The sequence below is a fragment of the Cyrtonyx montezumae genome, unplaced genomic scaffold (genome assembly GCF_038088225.1).
Source record: "Cyrtonyx montezumae isolate F1298 unplaced genomic scaffold, pur_monq_1.0 scaffold_7, whole genome shotgun sequence".
Lineage (NCBI taxonomy): Eukaryota > Metazoa > Chordata > Aves > Galliformes > Odontophoridae > Cyrtonyx > Cyrtonyx montezumae.
Window position 1 is genome coordinate 22,743,044 of NW_027072078.1, and position 22,798 is coordinate 22,765,841.

General features: G+C 44.5%; 2 protein-coding genes across 2 annotated transcripts in view; one reads left to right on the forward strand and one right to left on the reverse strand.

The window, feature by feature from the left end:
- The window catches only part of MARCHF4 (membrane associated ring-CH-type finger 4), an 80,980-nt gene extending 73,923 nt beyond the window's left edge, over positions 1-7,057 (forward strand). The window contains exon 4 of the mRNA XM_065750475.1: positions 6,350-7,057. Coding sequence (XP_065606547.1) covers positions 6,350-6,711 — 362 coding nt within the window. The 3' untranslated portion in view covers positions 6,712-7,057. The remainder of the gene's footprint in view (positions 1-6,349) is intronic.
- The window catches only part of XRCC5 (X-ray repair cross complementing 5), a 75,436-nt gene continuing 55,441 nt past the window's right edge, over positions 2,804-22,798 (reverse strand). Inside the window, exon 22 of the transcript XR_010623058.1 lies at positions 2,804-2,891. The gene's annotated coding sequence lies outside the window, so the exon portion shown is untranslated. The remainder of the gene's footprint in view (positions 2,892-22,798) is intronic.

Consider the following 22,798-nt stretch of genomic DNA (forward strand, 5'->3'; position numbering starts at 1 on the left):
GTCCTATGGACTGAAGGGAATGCTGGGAGCTTGGTGACTCATCTCTCATGTATCATGAGATCTGAGGTTGACATAAGGCAGAGATTCATGGTTATTTCTAAAGAGTCTTTTGGAAAGGAGCAATCTCAGAGAGAATATGAGAATTTGGAGTGCATAGGGCCAACCTTACCTGAGAAAAACAGAGCTCAGAGCAGAAGTCAGTACACTTCAGTGTAGTACACTAGAAACCTACAGTCTGTTGTGACAGGACAAGGGCAAATGGCTTCAAACTAAAGGAGGGGAGATTTAGGCTGGATATAAGGAGGAGGTTTTTTACAGGAAGGTCAGTGAGGCACTGGCACAGGTTGCCAGAGAGATGATGGATGCCCCAACCCTGGAGACATTCAGGGTCAGTCTGGAGGGGCTCTGAGCACCTGATGGAGCTGTAGGTGTCCCTGTTCATTGCAGGGGGTTGGACCAGATGGCCTTTAAGGGTCCCTTCCCACTGAAACAATTCTACAATTCTAAAGAGACCATCTGTGGCTAGGCATGTCCCCACAGTGTGCAGAGCCCATCAAGTCCCTCTCTTTGCTACATTGTACTGTCCTGGCTTCTTGTTCAGTTGCATACTGCTGGAGGTGGGATGCTGTGACAGGCAGAAACCTTCTCTGAACTAGTACAGCCACTTTTCTGCTATTAGGTTAAAATAAAAAGAGGGCAAGGATGGAGCATATAGGATGAGATTAAGGCAAGGAAATAAGTGAAGAGGGGGAATTTGAAATTGCCACAAAAGATGAAAGAATTCACAGGAAGGAAAAGAAGGGTCTGTGTATCCAGTAATGTCAATAGAGGGAAAGTCCAGCAATGAAAGTGCTATCTCTCAGGAGGATTGGCTGGCCTTGGCCTGAGCCATCACTGCTGTGGATGCAAATATTTAGCTTTGATCACAGCTGCCATAATCTTTCCCTGACACTCAGCAAGGAAAGCATCAGGAACAGGCAAAAGCATGGCAGCTGTCTGGCTGAGGTGAAACTGCATTTGGAAAGGAAACTGAAGGGTGGGAGAGCTGCTGAAGGTGGAAACAAGAGATGACAGCTCAGATAGCAGGGTAGGGGCTTTACGAGAAGCAGGACAGAGTAACTGGCTAGGACAGATTGTGATTTTTGTTCCTGTAGATAATGTGAGTGACAGCACAAGGGCAAAGTACCACTCACTGTCAGCAGAGGCCTTGTTTTCATGGCTCCTTTAGTGGCAAATGGAAGAAACAGTTTCTGTCCCAAGAATTTACCTGTCTGATTCAAGAAAATGGACGGCAAGTGTTGGAATGAGAGGAAAGTTAATTAGAGGCTGGACGTTCTGGAGAAAAGATCGCTTGGTGGTAGAGCTGACAATGTGTGCTAGGTGACTGCTTGTCATTTCTGGGAAGCTGCTGCTCCAAAGCTGCTGTAAACTGAAGACTTGCAGCCACTTGGGTTAATCTCACAGGGTGGTGGTACCTCTGCCGATCCCCTCTTGCCCATCTGGAGGCACAAATTTGGGTCCTTTTATATCTGTTTTTGTCCCATGCTCTGCCAATCACCATTCTGGCTCCTGAGGGCCTCTCTTGAGTCTTCTCAGTGGCCAACCAATGGTAATGCATCTCTGTCCCAGCTAAACCCAAAAGACCAAAGGCTCCTTGCATACAGCTTCTGTGACCTCCCTTGGCACTAGGAATATTTTCCTTACTTCCCTTGTGGATCACAGTGTGGTGTGGACAGGTATTGCAGGGCTCAGAGAAACCCTTCAGTGATTTTGCTTTGGGCCATGATATTTACCCTTGGTCATGCTCTTCTTCCCAATTCCTGCATCTTAGGTGTGCAGAAGCTGTTTATTATCTTGTTTAATATCTTTATTGATGACCTAGACGAGGGAATTGAGTGTACGCTCAGTAAGTTTGCAGATGACACAAAGCTGGGAGGATGTGTCAAACTGCCTGAGGGTAGGGAGGCCCTTCAGAGGGATTTGGATAGGCTGAACAGCTGGGCTGAGCAAAATGGGATGAGGTTCAATAAGACCAAGTGCCGGGTCCTGCACTTTGGCCACAATAACCCCATGCAATGCTATAGGCTTGGGGCAGAATGGCTTGAAGAATGTAGAGAGGAAAAGGACCTGGGGGTGTTGGTTGATGCTCGGCTCAACATGAGCCGGCAGTGTGCCCAGGTGGCCAAGAAGGCCAACAGCATCCTGGCCTGTATTAGAAATAGTGTAGCCAGCAGGAGCAGGGAGGTGATCATCCCCCTGTACTCAGCTCTGGTACGGCCGCACCTCGAGTACTGTGTTCAGTTTTGGGCCCCTCACTACAAGAAGGACATTGAGGCCCTGGAGCGTGTTCAGAGAAGGGCAACAAAACTGGTGAGGGGTCTGGAGCACAAGTCTTATGAGGAGCGGCTGAGGGAGCTGGGATTGTTCAGTCTGGAGAAGAGGAGGCTCAGAGGAGACCTTATTGCACTCTACCACTTCCTGAAGGGGGGTTGTGGTGAGGAGGGGGTAGGCCTCTTCTCCCTGATAAGTAATGACAGGACGAGAGGGAATGGCCACAAGTTGCGCCAGGGAAGATTTAGATTAGACCTCAGGAAGCATTTCTTTTCTGAAAGAGTGGTCAGGCACTGGAATGGCCTGCCTAGGGAGGTGGTTGAGGCACCATCCCTAGCGCTGTTCAAGAAGCGTTTAGATGAGGTGCTAAAGGACTTAATTTAGTAGTTGGGTAGAGATAGTGATAGGAGGATGGTTGGACTAGATGATCTTATAGGTCCTTTCCAACCTTATGAACTTATGAACTTATAAGCTCAGGTATAGCTGTGGCTGTCAGTCGAATGTGGAACTTAAACTGCTTTCAGCAGTGCCAGCTCTGTTGCAGACTGCAGCTTGATCATCTGGAAAAGAAATAGTACAAAAATATTTGTTTTGGGAGGAGAACAAGAGTGATACTGGTCCAGTCTGGTCTCTGCATGAGTAAATGGAATGAGACGAACTCATCTTCAGTGCTTCACTTCAACAACACAAAAAGGGATTTCATGGACCTGGCAAACCATCTGGAGCAACATAGATTTGAGTGAAACTCACACATATTTTCTTTCTGAAGAGGGTGTCTTTCACATAGGATATGCTGCGAACAGATTTTGTGGAGCGGAAGAGGGAAAGAAACTTGGGAGGAGTGGAAAAGGATTAGGCAACTACTAGAATCCATCTGAAATTCTTATAGAGATATTTCTGAGTTGAGAGAAGTTCGCAAACAGAGGAGTTCACACCAGCATACAGAGGATTTGGCTTACAGAATAATTGCTTCCAACTGGATGCTTCCAGTTGAATGCAGTTCTTCCTGACGGGTTTTCCACTTTTCTCTGGCCTTTAATTGCAAAGATTCAGCTCTCTTAACCGGAATGAATCTCGAGGGAGGGGTGTTTCCGGAAGGGGGTGCACACAGCTGAACATAGGAATTCCAAACCTAATTTAACTCAGGCAGACCAAATTTGTTTCGAGTGTTAAGCATCCTGCAAGTTGATATGAAGTGATGGGCTCTTGCTTAATCTTGGCATTCACTGTTGCAAATGAATCACCGTTACTTCCGCCTCCCTGCCCACCCCTCTGCTTGGTTCCTTTTTAATTTTACAGCTTCTCGAGCCTGACACTGGGAAATCAATAAGTAATTTAGAGCCCTGCAAATACAGAGGAAAACAAGTTATTTTGTACTTTCATAAATATTTGGAAACCAAAATTATCTAAGAAAACAGGTGCTCCGTTGACTCAGCAACCCATCCATCAGCATCACACAGCTAATTGCATAAGATCATAAACATTTATAATTAGAAGGCAAACAAACAAGAATTTTATAAACAGCCCTCTTGAATCAGCCTGCGCATTAAATATTTGTGATAAGGTAATTAAGAATAGATTTACAGTCCTGGCTCAGTGTTTAATACTTTGGAGAATGGATTTGATTCTATGGAGGATGTTCTACAGCCAAGGAGAAAATATTTGATTTTGGTTCTTTTATCCAAGGCTTAAAGTGGTCTCAGAGAAATATTGGCTCTGTCATTGATCAGAGTGGAATTTCATTCATTGCAGATCAGACAGCTCATTTAAATACGTGTCTAATGTCCCTTGTCATGGACCAATCCACTTCAGCCCTGCTTCAAAGCTGTCTCCTTGGCTGGATCTGCAGGCTTTCCCTAAGTCCTGCTTTTTATAGTTATGCTTTGATCAGAAGATGTCAGAATTCTCAACTATGTTCCAAACTAGAGAGGAAAAAACACTTTGTTGTTGTTGTTGTTATGACATCATATTATTTCATTATGAAAAACTCGCACCATTACAGGAATACACCTGTGCTGTCTCAGTGGTTTGTGGGAACCAGAAAAAGGATCTCTCTCATACTTTTAGCCCGTTTAACTTCCCATCTATTTGTCATGTCCAAAAATAGCTAGATTTGAATACTTACATTAACTCATGTAATTATTTCTACAGCCAGTAAACAAGCTCAGGACTACATTAAGATGAATTTGAGTGCCCCTAAAGCTAATTCGTGATCAAGACAGTAGGGCCTCTGGTTGTGTTCAGAATCAGAAAGTATAGAAACTCAGATGGTAGTAAACCTCGAATTTAAAGTTTGTAAAGTCAGATGCATACCCTGAGAAATCAGGTGACTGCACGCCATCAGAGGGTAAAAGGGAGGTCAGCTCCAAGGGTTGGATGATGTTCAGATATGCTGGGTTGTTTTTTTTTATATAGAACTGGTTTACTTCAATAGTTGGCTGTCATCAGAAACAGTCTGGGAAAGTTGGATGGACAGTAAAGCCCTAACGTTTGATTCATCAGGGATAACAGTAGACCGCTTACTGTATTCTGTTGTGACCATGTTTCTGATAATGTTGATGGTGACCAAGAATGGTGAAGCCATCATTGTTGAGAAAAATGAAGTTATCCACGTGTCAACTAGTACATGCCCTACCTGCTGATCTGGTTTCAGTTACACAAGGGCACTTTCCTATCAGACAGATGGCTGCAAATCAAGGACACGAAAACCCTCTCACACTGCATAAACCCCACTCTCCATTAAAGCTTATTAACTATATTACAGTGCGTCAGCTAAGCCAGTCTACATGAGAAGCTTCATTCAGCCTCCAAGGGTAAGAACAACACAGTGTTGTAGGCACTGCTGTTTGCATTGCATTCAAGGGGTATACCCAAAGCTTGGTAACTTGAATGGTATCAACACTTAATAGTCACGTAACGCCATCTTCTAAACAACTTCTAGCATTATCTCATCCCTCCAGCCCTCTTGCTGTGGGGAGGATGGCAGAGCTCTGGGAGATGAGCTAACTCCTGGTGGAAAGGCCTGAATTGCTCATTCTCTTTCAAATGCAGAGAAGTCAAATGTCCTAAAGCCAACTTGCCATCCCCCAGATATCACTTCTGGTGCTTGGAGATGGGTAACAGGACATATGCATACTCTGCATACTCAGAGCAGACACTACATAAGCTCTTTTTTTCCAAGCGTGTTGTTTTCTCCTCTCGGAAGCTATGAGGTCCGACAAGGTACCTGCTTTGCCAATAAGCAGATGTTTGCCGAGGATGACAAACCACTTACAGGTATAGCCAGCCCCTTCTTGTGTTTGACTGCTGTCCCTGGCCTCTGTGTGCGTCTGCTCCGCTACAGTGCATGTGGGGAGATGTGCTCTGAGCTCGCAGTGACGTTGGTACAGCAGACGTCACCAGCACGTCAGCTGCAGCTACATACCCCCCAAACACACGGTGAATCATGCCTGTGCAGCATGCAAAACCAGCTCGGTGATAGATAAACCTCAGGCATTTATTGGTAAACAGACACTGTTCTGCTGTAAGAGCGGAACTCACTCTGCTGCATTTAAGACCTGTTTATTGATTGCTGAGATTAAGCTGTAATCTTTTTAATTCAGGGGGAAAGGGATCCAGCAGAGCAGAAGCACAAGGGGAGAAGGTTTCAAACCAAAAAAGAGGAGATTTAGACTGAATATAAGAGAAAAATTTTTTAGAGTAAGGGGGGTGAGGCACTGGCACAGGTTGCCCAGAGAAGCGGTGGATGCCCCATCCCTGGAGATATTCGAGGTCAGGCTGGAGGGGCTCTGAGCACCTGATGGAGCTGCAGGCGTCTCTGCTGATTGCAGGGGGCTGGACCAGATGGCCGTTAAGGGTCCCTTGCAGCTCAATTCTTTGATTCCATGATTTATCACTGGTTAAGCTGAGGGAGAGCTGAGCGCGCCAGTCAGCTGGAGGGTGCGATGTCGGGGTAGCTTACAGTTCTTCTAAAGTTTTGTCTCTATTTTATGTGTAATTCTTTCCCCCTTCCCTCCAGGTCTAATAATACACGAAGGGCCCTCGGTTTACCGGATTTTTAAACGGTGGCAGGCGGTCAATCAGCAGTGGAAAGTGCTGAACTATGACAAAACAAAGGACATGGAGGAACAAAAAACAGGGACTAGGACAAATCAGCGTCCCTCCTCCCAGACCACCCACTCGTCCTCCACCGGTGGTACAGCCACTAACTCCGCTCCGGCCGACAGCGGGGCCCGGGCCGCCGGCCATGCCACAGGCACCCTCTCTGACCACCACTGTGCTTACACCATCCTGCATATACTCAGCCACCTGAGGCCTCACGAACAGAGGAGTCAGTCTAGTAGTAACAGAGAGCTCGTCATGAGGGTCACGACGGTCTGAGCCGAGGAATTCAGGAGGCCTTAATGCAGAGCGGAGGAGACACAGAACTCGTAACGCAGAGGAGCATGGTGTGCCTTTTTCTTTCTCTTCCCTTTTATTCTTTTTTTTCTTCTTCTGTTCCTTCTTTTGTTGTTTTGGTTTGTTGTGGTTTTTTTTTCGGTAACTGCACAAGATGTAAGAGGCGGCACCTGGCCAGCTGAGGAAAAAGCAGGTGGAGGGAGAGCTGCACACTCATGCTAAAGAGGTTAATGTTTTCCAGCCAGTTAAAAAAAAAAAAAAGGAAAAAAAAAAAAAGAAAAACAAAAACAACCACACAAATCACAAAAAGAAAAAAAAAACCAACAAAATAAGTGCAATACAGACTGAAAACTGAGTAGGCAGAGTTCTGGGGAAGCAGAGGAACAGACGGTTTAGCATGTCTTAGAAATCCTATTACCTGGAATAGGTGATGCTCTGTACACACCCGCCCTACACACACACACACAGAAGTGTGAGATTTATATAAACAAGGAAGGGAATGAAATATTTGGAGCTTTTTTTTTTTTCCAGACTGTGATTAACCAGGGCTATGAGTCGTTTTGTTCATGAGTCATTCTGGATCCTTGTTCGATTTACCATAGGATATCTGAAGTGAAATGGCTGGGGATTTTTCAGTAGTGATTTATGGGAAAAAAACAACCGACCATTGAATCATCTCACCAAGAAAATGCAACAAAGGTCAGGCGTACCCAAATTTCACCAAAACAAAAATGGTGGTATTTCATAATGTTCCTGACAAAGGGTTTGTGAGGGTGGAGTTGGGAGGGGGGAGGGTGGGCGTTCCATTGACCTTTTTTCGACGTATAGGCATTTTTGGCAAGTTTGTACAAATGCTCCGCAGGTGTTTCAAGCACAAGTACTGGTGTGATTTTTGCTTTCATAACCCCAAATCCAGCATCCAGATCTTCCCCACTCACACACACCATTTTTCCATGCAGTCATCCCAGGTTAATTTCCATCCATTTTGCTCCAGTCACAAAAGGCTGACCCACCCCTGTGGGTTTCTGCTACCTTGCTGATTCACATACTCATACATTTGAGAAATATGTTTTGTTTTGTTTTTTTCCTGTGTCTTTATCCCTGCTGCTCAATTTGTAACAGTCTCAGTCTTGTAGGCTGAACCTTTCACATCCAGTTTGTTTGTTACAGAGTCTATTCCATTCAATTGTTGAACAGAGTTAGTCTGAAGAGGGAGCACAGTTGCTGATCGAACATATAACACTTCTAACAAGTCTCCTTCTCTGGGATATATCCACGAAGGTACTTGTTGCTCTTCAGGAACGTTCTCTTTCAATGCACAATGGCTGAATCATTTGTGGATATTAAAGGGACACTGTCAAGTACTTTTTAAATAGTTTTTAGAGTTTGGGCTTTTTTTACTCTCCAATGTTTGTAATATTCTCTTACAATCTTGGAAATAAAATTTCTTTCCCTACTGATACTGTTTTTTTCCACTTGGCATGTAGTGTTCTCTCTGCTCACCCCACTCCTTTCACCATCCCTGTCCTTTTCCACCTTTCATCTGGAACAGGAATAGATCCATGTTAACAATTTCCTGCTCACTGTATTTGCTCCATGGAGGGTATCTCCCAGGTCTGTGAGGTTGAGCTCATTTGCCAATGCAACTGCCACAAAGCAAGTGTCAAAGGAGAAAGCCTAAAAACAGAGAGATCAGCTCATTGAGGAGCACCAGCTCAGGAATCCCAAAACAATGAGCCTGCAGCAATCAAGCCTAAACCCAGACCTCCAAAAAATTACTACAAGGACATCAGCCAAATCATTCCCATTCTGCAGAAGTGCTGAGCAGCACTGCACAGTGGCTGTGTGCGACTGGCCATTGTCATTGCACCGACACCTCTCTCAGCTTTTAATGGAGCCATGACAAATGCGAGCCACCAGTCCCCACAGCAGCAAGGCTGTCATAGGTTGAATGCTTCTGGATTGGGGAAGGCGTCAAATTTAGCCCCCAGGTTTGAACTGCCAGCCATTCTGCAATGCTGGAGATGGAGGTTAGCATCTTATGGCAGGGTCATATTTTTCTTCCAGATTACTTGACAGTGTCCCTTTGAATATCAGAAGGCAACAGAGCAGGTACTGCTCTAGCAGAGAATTTGGGAGGTGAAACACCAGCCAAGAAAGCTGACTTGGTGAGGACAGATGTGAACAGCATGGTTTCTGAGGCCACTGTACTTTTATCTGACCAATCTTACTACCCACCAAAGAGTGCTTGTGACTGAGGTGAGGGAAAGGACATCGGTGGGAGGAGGGAGAGGAAGGGGCAATTCTGATCATCTCTAAAAGCAGCTACCCTTGAATGACGGTGTTGCAGTGAACAGCCTCTGGAAGAAGTACTTCTGATCCACAGTAGAGAGGAACCCGGTCAAAGGAAGCAAACACAGCAGCCTCACCCCCATGCCTGTCCTGGAAACTGTGCTCATTCCAAGAGACGGGTAATGGTGGTGGTTTTGGGAAGGGGAAGGCATACACCAATGAACAGAAGGCTGTCAGACATAATGTTGTTTCCCTCCCTGTTCTCCCCTCATTTAACATGGAGAATTCCAATTCCTTTAATTTGGCAAAAGGCTAAAAGCTTATCAGGTCAGAAGCACAATTTGCCGTGCGAGAGTGGTGCGACCTAGCAATCCGAGCACACAGGACTCTGCGTACTCTCACTCCAGCTCTGCCACCGACTCTGTAGCCTTGGGCTGTTCGGCTCAGTCCCCCATCCACACAGAGGGGGGAATAACAATACGTACCTACCTCACAGGGGTGTTGTGAGAATCCACGTTGGTAAAGCCTGCTGAAGTGCCACAGGGAGTCGCGAGGTGCGTGGTGGGGGTGAGCAGCGCCGGTTACAGTCCGAATCGCTCAGCAGGAGAACCACGGGCCCTCTCCTGCTTGGAGATCTGCCTCGATCTGAAGCAGAGGGTGTCGTCCGAGTGCCCTCTCCTCCATTGCATGACATTTTAAACAGCTGTGAGGTGCAGGGTAGTGACCGACATTAAGTCCTACTTGACCAGGGATTTGCTACAACCTTTTCTATATCTGTGGGGTTTGTTGGTTTGGTTTTTCCATATATTGTGCTTAGAAATAAACTTTCCACTTAGGGCTGGCGGTTCGGGGTCTCTTCTGTTGCATGGCAATGTATACAAGTCTTATTGTCTGTCTTACTGTGCAAATGATCCCGCAGCCCAATTTCAAAGATGGGTATGGTCTGAGCCTTTTCCTAGTGGCGTAAGACTCAAAAGCCTGTCTAGATTGTTTAATATTTAAACACCACTATGAACTTGTCAATTGTATGTGTTCTGTGCAATACAAAGCATGTCATTACCTGGCTTGATGGGCAGAGGGGCTAAAGGAAGGTCTGAACTTGTTCAAAGAGCTTCGTACATGTGCCAGCTTGAAGCCGAAGGGCTGCCACCAGCAAAGCAAACTCGGTGAAGCCATTGGAAGTTATTTTCAGAACAGTTTATTCCAAAACAAGGTAATTCCGAGTTTACGAACTTCAAGGCTGCCAGCCTGAGAGAACAAGTGCATATTTACTGTGGGGTTTGGGATTTTCTCTTTTCTTTCCTCCCCGAGGTATTGATGGCAGAAATACTGATGAGGGTTCTCTTCCTTCCATAGCACAGATCTCTCGACTCCTACAACTTCCTCGTGCCATCCCATTCGTGCTACTATGCAGGACTTTAAAATGTGCAAATAGAGACAGTACACTCCTGAGACACGCAAAATGCATTGTGTATTGGAGCCAGACCTATGTTGCTGAAGGTCTCTTTTTCCCCCCATCTTTTCTCCAGTTTTCTGCTGGGTTCCTAAAGAAATGTTATCTGTATTCTCTTACGGAGCAGCCACATCAGTTCCACCAACAAAGTTCACTGAATTTGGCAGCTGCTTCTCCCTCTGGAGAAAAATTCCAGGTCTTATCACTGTGGACACCCCTCACTTCTTGGGCTTTGTGGTCCTCCAGTGCTGTTTGGTGGTGGTCAGTGTGGGGGACTGTGTTCAGCCATTATCAGAAATTGTGTGTGTATGGTCCTGCTCATTCTTGTGATTTCTAGTTCCCTGATCTTACATCAATTTTGACAGGTCTCTAGTAATGCTTTTCTGGTATGGTTCTCAGAGGTGTTTTGCTCTGTGTCAGTTGTCACTGCTATTCTTGCCTGCTGGCCTCCAGCTTCCACAGCTCTTCCATTCTTGCCATTCACTTTCTTGCTAAATATCCACTGCTAAATTCAGATGCTCATCCTGCATTGCCTGCAGTGGCTCAAGCACATGGACCAAGGGTGATCAGAAAACCATTAAGACTCTATATTGATAGTCAGATTCTGTCAAAAGCCAGTTGGTCTTCTTCGATGTGTATTTTGCAAATCTCAGAGCCTGCTGTTAATCAGTTGCCATAGAAGACTATAATACTATCAAAACTCTCATGTTCAGCTAACACTTGGTTTCTGATTTCAAATGTCAGAAGGAATGTTTTTTTGGGTAAATCAGGTGTGCTCTCTGATGTGACTTCCCAAGCAAGGTGCTGAAAAAGTTCATGTCTTATCTTACTGTGATGAGTGACCCAAGGAAAGAGCAAGTCAGCTGCGAAGACTTGAGTCATAGGATGCTGGCATTTTTAGGTGGGGAGACAGGCAAATACTGCTCACAACTGCCAATTCTGTAACAGTGCTCAAAGCCCTTGCATCTGGCAGCAGTAAAACATCAGAGCCAAGACCTGCAAATGGTGGGCAATTCTGAAGACTTTCCAGTTTGCAAGACCATCCCATGCCCACATCTCATGGTCAGTCATTCAAGCGGATTCTCTTTGTTTTCCTCTAAAGAAATATGTTTACTTTGACTAAGCAACACACTGCTACTCATCACTGTGGGAGCAACCATCTTCCAACCCGTGGCTTATCCACCAGGACTCCTGCACATTTCCTTGTGAGAACTCAAAGCAAGACAACCTACTCCCTTCCCTTGCTATCAGACAAGGACTTAGAGGCAAAACTGCTGCAGTAATTGATATGAATCAGCAGTACAATTGCCTTAGGATATCCTAACCTCCTCCTCATTCTTGTGCTAACAGATTCCCTGTCCTCTTTGCCACCCCTAACCTCCAACACTGCAGATCTCCTGAGCAGACATTGGCACAGAATTCCTCACAGACCAGTTTCAGTCTTCCTATATCCTTCATGTATTCAGATAGGCAAATTCTTTTCATTGACAGACAATGACATATTTGAATCCCAAGAGAAGAAACAAGTGAAGGAACTCACTGCATTGACCTTCACCTCTGTTTCCACATGGATGGGGGTATAGCAAAGATATCAATTGGCTTTTGTGTGACAGCAGCGAGCTGATAGCTCTAGGAACATTTCCCTCAATAACATAAGTCTGACACGCTGACGTTACTGAAGGCACTTTGATCTCACATCTATCATTTTGGATGTAAGGAGAACTGGATCTGACACTTCTGTGCTGTTGACACAAACATCAAAACAAGCTTAGTTCATTATTCAAATTACCTCCAGGTCAGTGGGTGAATTTCTCCTTTGATGAAAGAATGATGTTTTCTCTTCCAGATTTGGAATCACCGGATAAAATATATGTACATATATACATATATATTCATAAATATTTTCCTGACCAAAAAAAAAAAAAAGAGAGAAAAGAGGAAAACAAACAAACCTGAAAGAATTCATAACTGCACTGAATAAGTCTTGACAGGAGCTAGGGAGTTACTGTGTGGAAAGTACTACATGTGATTTGACTTCAGGCAAAGAGAAGACAGAAGAGTGCAATGCTTTTATGGGATCTCTGGCCTGCCTCTCTGGTTCATACTCATTACTGTATAGCATTTAATTAATGCAGAATTATGTGGAAAACAGCTTAGCTTCAGCAATGGGAAACAGACTGAAGTCTCCTCAAACTTACCTGAGCCATACTCAAACAAGCACAATGATGCAAAAGCACAAGGACCAACCATCAAAAAAAGTTTTACAAGAGACAGATATCCAAAACAGGTACAAGGACAGGTACAATTTTCCAAGCCAAATTCTTCCTTGCTTGTTTACTTCCTGTTATTATCCTCCTCTTTTTTCCAAGCATCTTGGGTATTTATAAATACAAAATACCCAAGATTTAAAGAATTAAATAGTGGAAAAGAGCTTCTTTGTGTTGCGCATCAAGATGTGCTTTAACGCACACAATTAGTTGCAATTAATTCCTTGCTTGCTAAATGTGACTGGGTCCACTCATCATCTACAGAGAACCACAGATCCCCTCTGTGACAGCCAGCCTCTTGCACCTAAGTAAGATGACATCCTGTTTGGTACTAGATCACACCCACACAATGTGAGCTGGTGGCTGCAGGCTCATATGCAAAATGATGTTCAAGCATTTGTGTAGTTACCAGTCTGATCTCTAGAGGTGACCAAGAAGAAAACTTTTCCCAACAAGGAGAAGGCCACTGTTAGCAAGTCTCTATGGGGCTCTCTATCAGTTTGTAACAGCTTTGACATCAGTAATCACAAGAATTGCAGCTGTCCAGTGTACCCTGCAAGTAACTCATGTCATCCCTTCATAGTTCAAGATGGTGACAGAGCTTCTCTTCTCATCACTCACTCTTCCTTACAAGGCAGCTTTCCTTTAACACCCAGACAGCCACATTCCTCTGGAAATTTTTGCACTGCATGTTACAGAATTTTGGTTTAGTCCTCTTTCCAAAAAAAACAGACTTCTACCTAGCCCACCCTATCTTCTAACCCAACTGCAGATACAAAAATCAATGTTCTCTGAACAGTTCATCTCAATACCTACGTTCCCCTTCTCTTTCATGCAGTATTCCCTAATCTCTTTGCTTTCCCTTGAAAAGGGGTGATTCCTTGCTACAAAAAGACACAGCATCTTTCTGAGATGGGAGTGTGGGCAGCCCTTCTCCTCCTTCTAAGAGGCACACAAACCTTTCTCCATGTCCCTCTGGACTGGTGTGGCCAGCATAACCCTTATTCACAGAGCTTAGCTTCTTGATCCAGAAAAGCAAACCCTTTAAAGCATTTCCTTCACTGCTAAAGAGCTGTGGAATAATGACACTGGGAATCTTTCATTTCTTATAGCCTCAGGGTAACTAGAGTGGTTGATGTACCTGAGCCAAACACACAGTGAAGACAAAGTACTCGTATTTTAGAAAGTGGTGAAACTGGATGAGTTTTGCCTGGATTGAGGAGAGGAGAAATCTTTATCAGGTATAAGGCAGCAAAACAAAACAGCCTTCTCCCCAGTGTTTTTAGCTCATACGCATCAGCTCTCCAATTTAAACAAACCTTCTGTAGGCAAAGCAGGCCCAGCTTGGGAAGAAAATCTTCCTCACAGCAGAAGCACAACCAGCCCACAGCTATGCATCAGCCCCTTCAGGACTTCTGCCCCAGTGAGGCTGAGTGTAAGAAGAGATGCAGCCAGTGGGGATGGCAAGAACACTTCTCTTGATCGATGTCCCCAACAGGCACGGTCCCCAGCAAGCTAATTCCACATCTCCACATATAAGGCCCCCTTTGAAATCACTCCCAAGGACTATGGAGTGATCCTTCATTACTACAGGGTCTGCCCAGGAGAGAGAACAGCTTCTGCATGGATCTCCAAGGTCCTGGAAGGGTCCTGAGGTGGGCCTGGAACCAATCTGTGCCCACTGAGGGATGAGTCAATGGCACATCCATGCAGAAATGCACTCTTGGAGACTTTCTACTGAGGTGTCTGTGGGGTTGGGGGTAGGGGGGTGGGGGGTGGTTGGTTTTGTTCAGAGCAGGAAGCACAGGGGAAGGAACAAGTTGCAATGTGAGAAAATCAGCCAAAAGGGAGGGGTTGACTAAGAGGAATGACCATGTCAACTGTGTTACTGTCCCGTCATTCTCCTGAACCCAGAATGGAAACTTCCAAGTGCTCTTCATGAGCTTTCGTTTATTAGAAAACTATTCCTGGGTGTTTAAGGTTGTTTTCTAATGAAAATATCCATAATAAAAAAAAAGAAAAAAAAGAAGCAAATGAAAGACTCTTGTTAATCTTTTCCTTTCCTTCTCTGTTAATCTGTATTGCACTGTGAAATTTACCTCCTCCTTGTTTGTCTACTGCCATTCCTGGTCAATAAACTGCCTTTCTTTCTGGTCACAACCCGCATGGGGCCGCACACAGTAAGCTTTAATCTCCTGCCTGCACATCAATGGTCAAGGCTTCATGTAAAGACAGTGAAAAAAAACACCCTGTAGCTTAGCACCACTACACAATGCCTTCGTGCTTTGACTCCACATTCATTTACGTTATTAAATAGCAAACATTATTTATCAAACACTGCTATAATGTTCGTGCATAGTGCCTTCCCTACGTGCCAGGGAGAAGCTCAACCATGGTAAGTATGTGCAGCACTGAAAAACATGCTGCTATTTTCAGAGCACCAACTCTCCTGTACATAGCTTTATCATCTACAAATTGCTGTGAGGGTTTCAAGACACAAGAACGGCTCAGAGCAGATATATGCTGAGAAAGCAAGGACGAAGGAAGTACTGGAACAGGCTGCCCACAGAAGCTGTGGATGCCTCGAACCTGGAAGTGTTCAAGGTCAGATTGGATAGGCCCTGGACAGCCTAATCTGGTGGGTGGCAACCAGTCCACAGCAGGGGATTGGAATTGGATGATCTTTAAGGTCCCTTCCAACTCAAGCCATTCTATGAAGCAACCATCAAAATCATGGCAGGAAGGGATTGGTAAAGAACAAGGCTAGAGCTGTAGCTCAACTGAATACTGGACACATGACAGCTTCTCTTGTTCTGGATGTCTTTTCTTGTTTTGGCAGTACCTCCTAAATGCCTGAAACATCACTTCTACATGATGTACCCTGAAGCCCGCTGCCACCAGCTGCACACTTCACATGGTAGGAGGAAAAGCAGGGGCAATGCTTTCTCAGTCAGATACAGGGCACACAAAAGACACAGGCACAAGGAACATTGAAAACTCTTCTGCTGAAGGATTACTGAGCTTTGCCGTGGCTGGACATGCAGCTATCCTGCTGTGGAGGACCGAGCTGACAGGCTTTGGATCCCTTCCCTGTCTGTTCCAAGGTCTATTCCAGTAAGTCTGTGATAATACACAGAGAAAGAAAGGAACGAAATGAGAAAAAGAAATGGGAAATATAAGGGTGTGACTGGGGAGAAACAGCTGTGCTAATCAGAAAATAGCAATATATGAAGGACAGAAAAGACAAGGAGAGGGGTCATGACAATGGGAGCAGGGACCGGGCTGGCAGAGAGGAGGGAGGAGCGTGGTGTGATGAGGCTGGTGGCATCTACTGATTACTAAGCAATAACATTAATAGTTTGGTGAAAATAAGGCACGGCAGGCTCTAGAGGATCCTCAAGGAAAGTAGGAAGGAGCTGTGGAGCACCAGCAGACAGCTTCATCAAATCCTGTCAAGCGAACCTGTATGCAAGTCCAGAAACAAAATGGGGTATTTCACACATTGCACAGCCTGGTTTGTTTTATGCTGTGCACACAGCTACATTGCTACAAACCACAACATGGCCTGCATCTGCTCAGACCAAAATTTCCTATACCAGCCAGCCAGGAATATGCAAAATTGTAGCAGCAGTAACATACTGGTCTTTGCCAACTCAGAACTAGAATACTGAAATGCCAATTTGCTCTAGAGAGATAGAACGTTGTCTGTAAAACAAGGAGCTTTGAGTGATGCTGCAGCCTGGATTCCCTCACACACAGACAGGAGTGTTGCCAAAACATTGAGATCTGAGCTCAAGCTGCAAAATTCACAGCAGAATTGCAAAGAAAAAAAAAATAAATCACAGACTTGAGAGTAAAAAGAACTTCAGGTAAGGTGGTAGCAGGAAGAGGCTTTAACCACAGGGAATGTGAAACTGTGTTCAATCTGCATATGGGTGAATGTTTCAAAATGTAACATACATAGTGAACATAGGTGTACCTGCAAGGGGTGGTGAGGGTGGTGAGGCACTGGCACAGGTTGCCCAGAGAAGCTGTGGGTGCCACATCTCTGCAGGTGCTCAAGGGCAGGTTGGATAGGGCCTTGGGCAGCCTGAGCTGGTGGTTGGCAACCAGTCTGTGACAGCAGATTGCAACTGGATGATCTTTGAGGTCCCTTTCCCATTCTATGAAGTCCTAATCCATTCCACAATATTACTTAAATCTTAAAGGGAAAATAATCTGGTTTGAGGATTTCAAGCAGTGAACAGTCTCCCATCCAGAAGTGATACAACAGCCTACTGCTCAACGTCCAGAATACGACAGCCCCTGAAGAGGATGACAAACAACTGTCTGCAACTTCAGTGATGCATTTCCCACTGTAAAAGAGGGAAGTGGTTTATTAATTTTGAAAGAGATCACCTAAGAACCTGAAACAAACCTGGACGAAACCAGCATGATTTCTCCTCAGACTTCAGTGGGTGTATGGAGTCAAGCATGCTCCCTCAGAGACACGTTGTGCTCCCAGGCCCTCAGCACCCACATTCTACAGTGGTATCCTCAGGACCCACTGGTCCTATAGTCCAGAAGCCCTTATGGTTGATTAGTTGAAACACTGAGTTCATTACCGAGACTGGTTACTTACACCTATCTACAAGCAAGCAGGAGTCTCCCCAGAAACAGCCCTATGCTTCTGCACAAGGCACAGTCACTGAGCCTTACAAACAATAATTAAAGTACTCCCCTCCCTCTCATTTTTAATTTGGCTGGGTGTTAGAAACACTAATTATTTGATGCAAATAATGCCCTGGTTATTCACTGCACTAAATACCAACATATACAAGGCATGTATAAACCTTCTTCTCCACTTTCTTTTTCTCTAATTCTGTGAGCCTTCTCTAGTTTGTGAGTGCTATGATCTTCACTGTGCCTCTAAAGTCTTCACAGAATTGCAGGGGTTGGAATCAACCTCAAGAGATCATTTAGTCTAACTCTTCTGCAAAGTCTCGTCACTCTTTAGAGCAGTCTCAGGTCCAAGAGGGAAAAGCAGAGGGAAAGCAGAGGGAGGTGAAATCACTACACTAGATACCCACCTTCCTATAGAGTGGCGAAAGAAGTCTGATCTGGAATTGTTTCAGCTCAAAGCATTTAGAGTGACCCTGGAAGCTATATCTGTCCTCAACCTCCAGTAAACACCCTCATGAAATGAGTGATACTTGGGTCAAATGCACAAGGATATATTTTAACCAACTTATAGAGGTATTTAACCTGAGCATCTACAGCTACATCTCAGCAAACTATATACATATAAAGGGCACTTGTCAAATTCTAAGCTGCCTTAGCAATCTTCAGAGAAAAATAGGTACCTCCAAGAAATTATTCATCCCAATTGTATTCAGCACCAAACTGCCTACACAGTTGTCTAGTATGATTTGAGATGCTTGACTGGCCTCCAGTGTTTCAATTTTAAACTGACACCCATCCCTAAAGTTGAGAAGAAAGCACCCACCTCTCTTCTGCAAGTACTGAGGAACCAGCAGTAAAACCAGGTGTCCATCTCTTGGCTTTATTAATCCTATGAAATCAGTTCAGCTGTTAATCACGAAAAGTAACTCATGCTGAACTCAAGATGCAATCTTCAAAATACAGGTTTCTTCAATCACCTTATAGAAAAAAGAAGGAAGGCTAAGGAATTTGACAGAATTCTCCTTCCATCTGCAGACTACAGCCACAGAACATTGCAGCCCTGCAAGTAACAGTGCTTACGGCCTGCAGCTCATGAAGTGCTGCTTACAGTCAGCCTCCTACTCTCAGGTTTTGTTCTGGATTTCCAAAAAAGATGCTTGATTTTGGAGATTCTTTTTGAAGTGCAATACCAAAAAAATGCTGTTCAACTTGTCCTAAAAATAAAAAATAAATAAAATTCTCTTGACAAAAGTGAGGGTCCTCAAATTACTGCTGCGTCCTAGAAATTTAGGCCTGAATTTCTACACAAAAAGTGGAGATGCAGCATTTTTTTAAACAGCAAACTCTGCAAGGCTGTGAATGAAATCTGGCAAGAAGCCGTTCTCGGAACAGTTCTGTGGCTGTCACAGTCTGTGACTCGTGATACAGCAGAGAGCTCTCATCATTACAGTGCATCTTGTGTCAAAAGCATATTTTGGAGCTTTGGGGAATTGTTTGTTTGCTTGTTTAAAGGCTGCAGTAGAAGGAAAAAAAAACTTGACAAAAGAGAGGAGGAATGGCTGAGATCTTGAGCAGAATGGGGCAAGCACAGCCATGGCAGTCAGCTAACCAGGCATGGCCTCACACCTTCCATGGAGCATTTTTTCAAGAGAGTCCCTAGAACAGAAAGATCCCTGGAAATGTTTAACTAAAGCATTTGCCTGCTAGTCAAGGCAAGCAAGAAGCATCTGGAGATTTACTGAGGTTTTAAAAGCACATGGAAGGCTGAAGGAGAGCATAGGTTCAACAAGCCACAGCTATCCGTGCCCACTGTATTTTCCAGAGCAATGGATGTGTGATAGGGAACTGTCCACACCCTCACACAACAATGGATGTGTGATAGGGAACTGTCCACACCTCACACAACAAACAACAAAAAGGGACCTCTAAACAAAGAGAAAGGCCTTGAAGAGGGACAGTCCCACACCGAGATGATACTCACTGGCTCAGCATTCTCACCTCTCCCATCACTTGACTTGCAGCCTTAGCCTCTCATTCTAGAAAGCCAAAGATTTTCTGTCCTTCTACAGAGCAGGTGTCCCTAGCATCCTATCAGCATCCCATCCCCACCTGCAAGTGGGCCATGGGGCCTGAGCTCATAAACACTGACACCTATACTGGCACCACCCTTAGACTCCATATGGGCACATATAAGGAGATCAGCAGTCCAGTTCCTTTTCCTAGGCTTGTCTTGTATTTATCATGTTAGGCTCAAATTACAGCCCAATGGGCATTTGAAATGTTTGCAGTACCTCTTTCAGTACAGCATTTATAAGCATGTGTAAAATAAAAATCCCATTGCTTTACCTTTCCAGAAAAAAAAAAATTACTGTTGCCTTCGGCATCTGTCTCCATACTTCTTCCACACTTTTCTCTGGGCTCATGGTGGAATTTGCTGCTGTTACTGAGATGCATAAGATTATGTAACTGTCTAGCATTTTGATTTAATCAGCTAGGGGAAAAAACTGTTCCAAATTCTATTAATAACTAGCAGCCAACTCCCTCCCTCCCCACATTCCCACAGAAGGAGATCACAGTCAGATCCCTGCAAACACAAACTAGCAGCCTGACTGGATCAATAGCATCCATGGATCCAATTTTGCACTGAATTCTGGGTAATTAATCTGCCAGGGGAAGAGAATCTTAATTAAGAAAAGCCAAGCTGTTCTTTTCCCAAACCTTTTGATTAATAAAGCCACAGCATTGGTTTGGCTAAGGATTTTTGTCTAAATTTTCACAGTTTTTCAGTTCCCACTAAATGGTTTTGAAAACAAGAGAGTAGTAGAATCTTCAAGCAGCAGAAATGTAAATCTTTGCTTTAGTTTCCTCACACCACATTAATGATGAATGTTCCCACTATTCAGAATGGTATCAGTGCTGGGGAGAAGCAATGTCTCCACAAGGAGGGGCTGCCACTGGGTTAAGATTGGGAACTTTCTTCTCTTTATTCTCAGGAAGGGCATCCAGGACAGAAGGCCAAAACTTTCACATCTCATTCAGGAAATCCTGGAAATTTCTGGAAAAAAGTTCCTGGAGCAGCAGTCATTGGGAGGCCATCATGAACCCTCCCAGAAACACGTGAAGATTTAGGAGTATGGGATATATTTCAGAGACAATGAGGTTTGAGTTCTTTGTTCTTTTCCTTCTACTTCTTCCAATTCATTTCATGATGTGTAGCAAGTATCCATAGCAACACTTATCCCAGCATGCTCAGGATCTCCCTCTGATGCTAACACTAACAGGTACAACCTCACGTGAGTACCAGCTCCTGTTCTGCAGGGCAACAGAGGCCAAAGGGCATCACAGAGAAACTAGCCTACTGCTATTGCCTATTGGTCTGTGTTAACTGTTGAACTATGCTGGGTACTCTGAGCCAAAAATATGTCAAAACTCTTGCTAACAACAAAACAGCTCCCAGTTCTGGGACTCTTCCCTGGTATGGGCAGAACCTGCATACCTTAGCCTGAAGGAAATCAAATGCCTTTATCTCACAGTGATATCAAGATATTTATGAATCTTTACTATTTACCATGATTCATGGCAAAGAGCGTGTCTCAAACCACTTTGGCACAGCACATTTAGAAAGACTCAAAAGACTCCACCCAAAGTAGGGTTATTCTCCAGCAAAGATTTGATTATCTACAAGCAAAACCCTCCTGCAGCAATTTGCACACCTCGTTCTGAAAGTGTAGGTAAGTGTCTCCTTTTTATTTCTCCAAGGTAAGAAGACTAGTTTGTGAAAATATGTGATAATTGATCATGTTTCTATTCTGATGCAGTGCAAAGAGCCAGGAGAGCAGACAGCTCAATGAACTGGGTATTTCTGGAGTCCCTGGATGAGCTGGCTGAGTACCAAGCAAACTCAGCTTCCACCAGCCCCATTTATCTTTAAGGTCAAACTCCACTCACCTGTCTGAAGCCAAGGAAGGACTCATATATTTATTGCCAAAAATTAGCATTTTCCCTATTGGTATCCTAGATACAGGGTAATTATGGTAAAGACTGATGAAAATCATTTAACTCCTGCTAAGGGGAAAGCACTATGGCAGCTAGATTAAAGATGTCCTTTATAAACCATCACAGAGCAAGAGAACACGATAATGAATGAGTTAATTACACCAGCATTTGAGGTTGATACTACCCATCTGCTGCTTTGATTAATTAAAAGTCTGATGGACGACAATGAGGCCTTCTCAGGTCTGAAAGTAATTAATTGCCAAAGTCCTCAATAAATCTAACTGCATCTCTGACTGAACTGGCAGAAGGGACCACTTTGAGCAGCTCTTAAACAGAGGCAGCAAAGCAGATTACGGAGTTTGAAGTATCCTTAGAATGATGTGCCAATGTATTGATGTAATACTGAGAGCTGTGGCATAGCAACTTTAACTTCTCGTTTAAACTCCTCCTCAACAGTCTCTCTCCCCTGCCAAGGCTGGTAAAGGAGTCTCATCAATAGATATGAACTTCTCAGGGGATTGGTAATAAGACATTGACCTTTTCTGGTCTTTGCCCAGACTCTCCAAGCTGCGGTGAATGGGTTCAAGTTTTGCTCCTGAATGCCTGTTTCCTTAGACCAACTGAAATGAGTCCTGACAAAGGAATATTTTGGACCTAAGGGTACTAGTGGATGTGAAGCTGGACGTGAGCCAGCATTGTGTCCTCACAGACCAAAAAGCCAAATGTATCATAGGCTGCATACAAAGCAGCATGGCCAGCAGGTCAGGCAGATGATACTGCTGCTCTGCACTGTGACACCTCACCTGAAGTACTGCATCCAGATGTGGAGTCCTCAGCACATGGAGGGAGTGTGTCCAGAGGAGGGCCACAAAAATGATCCAAGTAACGGAACACCTTCCCTACATGGACAGGCTGAGAGAGCCAGGGCTCTTCAGTCAGGAGAAGAGAAGGCTCCAGAGAGACCTGAAAATGCACTTTTCAGTATCTAAAGGGGGTCCGTAAAAAAGAAGGTGACAGACTCTAGCAGAGTCTGCTGCAATAGGACTTCATCTGATAAAGGGAGATTCAGACTGGATGTAAGGAAGAAGTGTTTTTGCAATCGTTGGCAGAGATGGCCCAGAGAAGTGGTAGATGTCCCATCCCTGGAGACACTCAAGGTCAGGTTAGAAGAGAGGCTCTGAGCAAACTGACTGAGCTGTAGGTGATCCTGTTAATTGCAGGGAGTTAGAACAGATGGCCTTAAAAGGTTCCTTCCAACTCAAACGATTCTATCAAATGCAATGGAGAGCAGAACTCTTCCAATACTTTCTCTATTCACCATCAAAAGAATCCAAAAAGCAACAGCAGTTACCCAGAAACCAGTGGCAAATCAAAACACCCATTTGAATAGGTCTAGGAA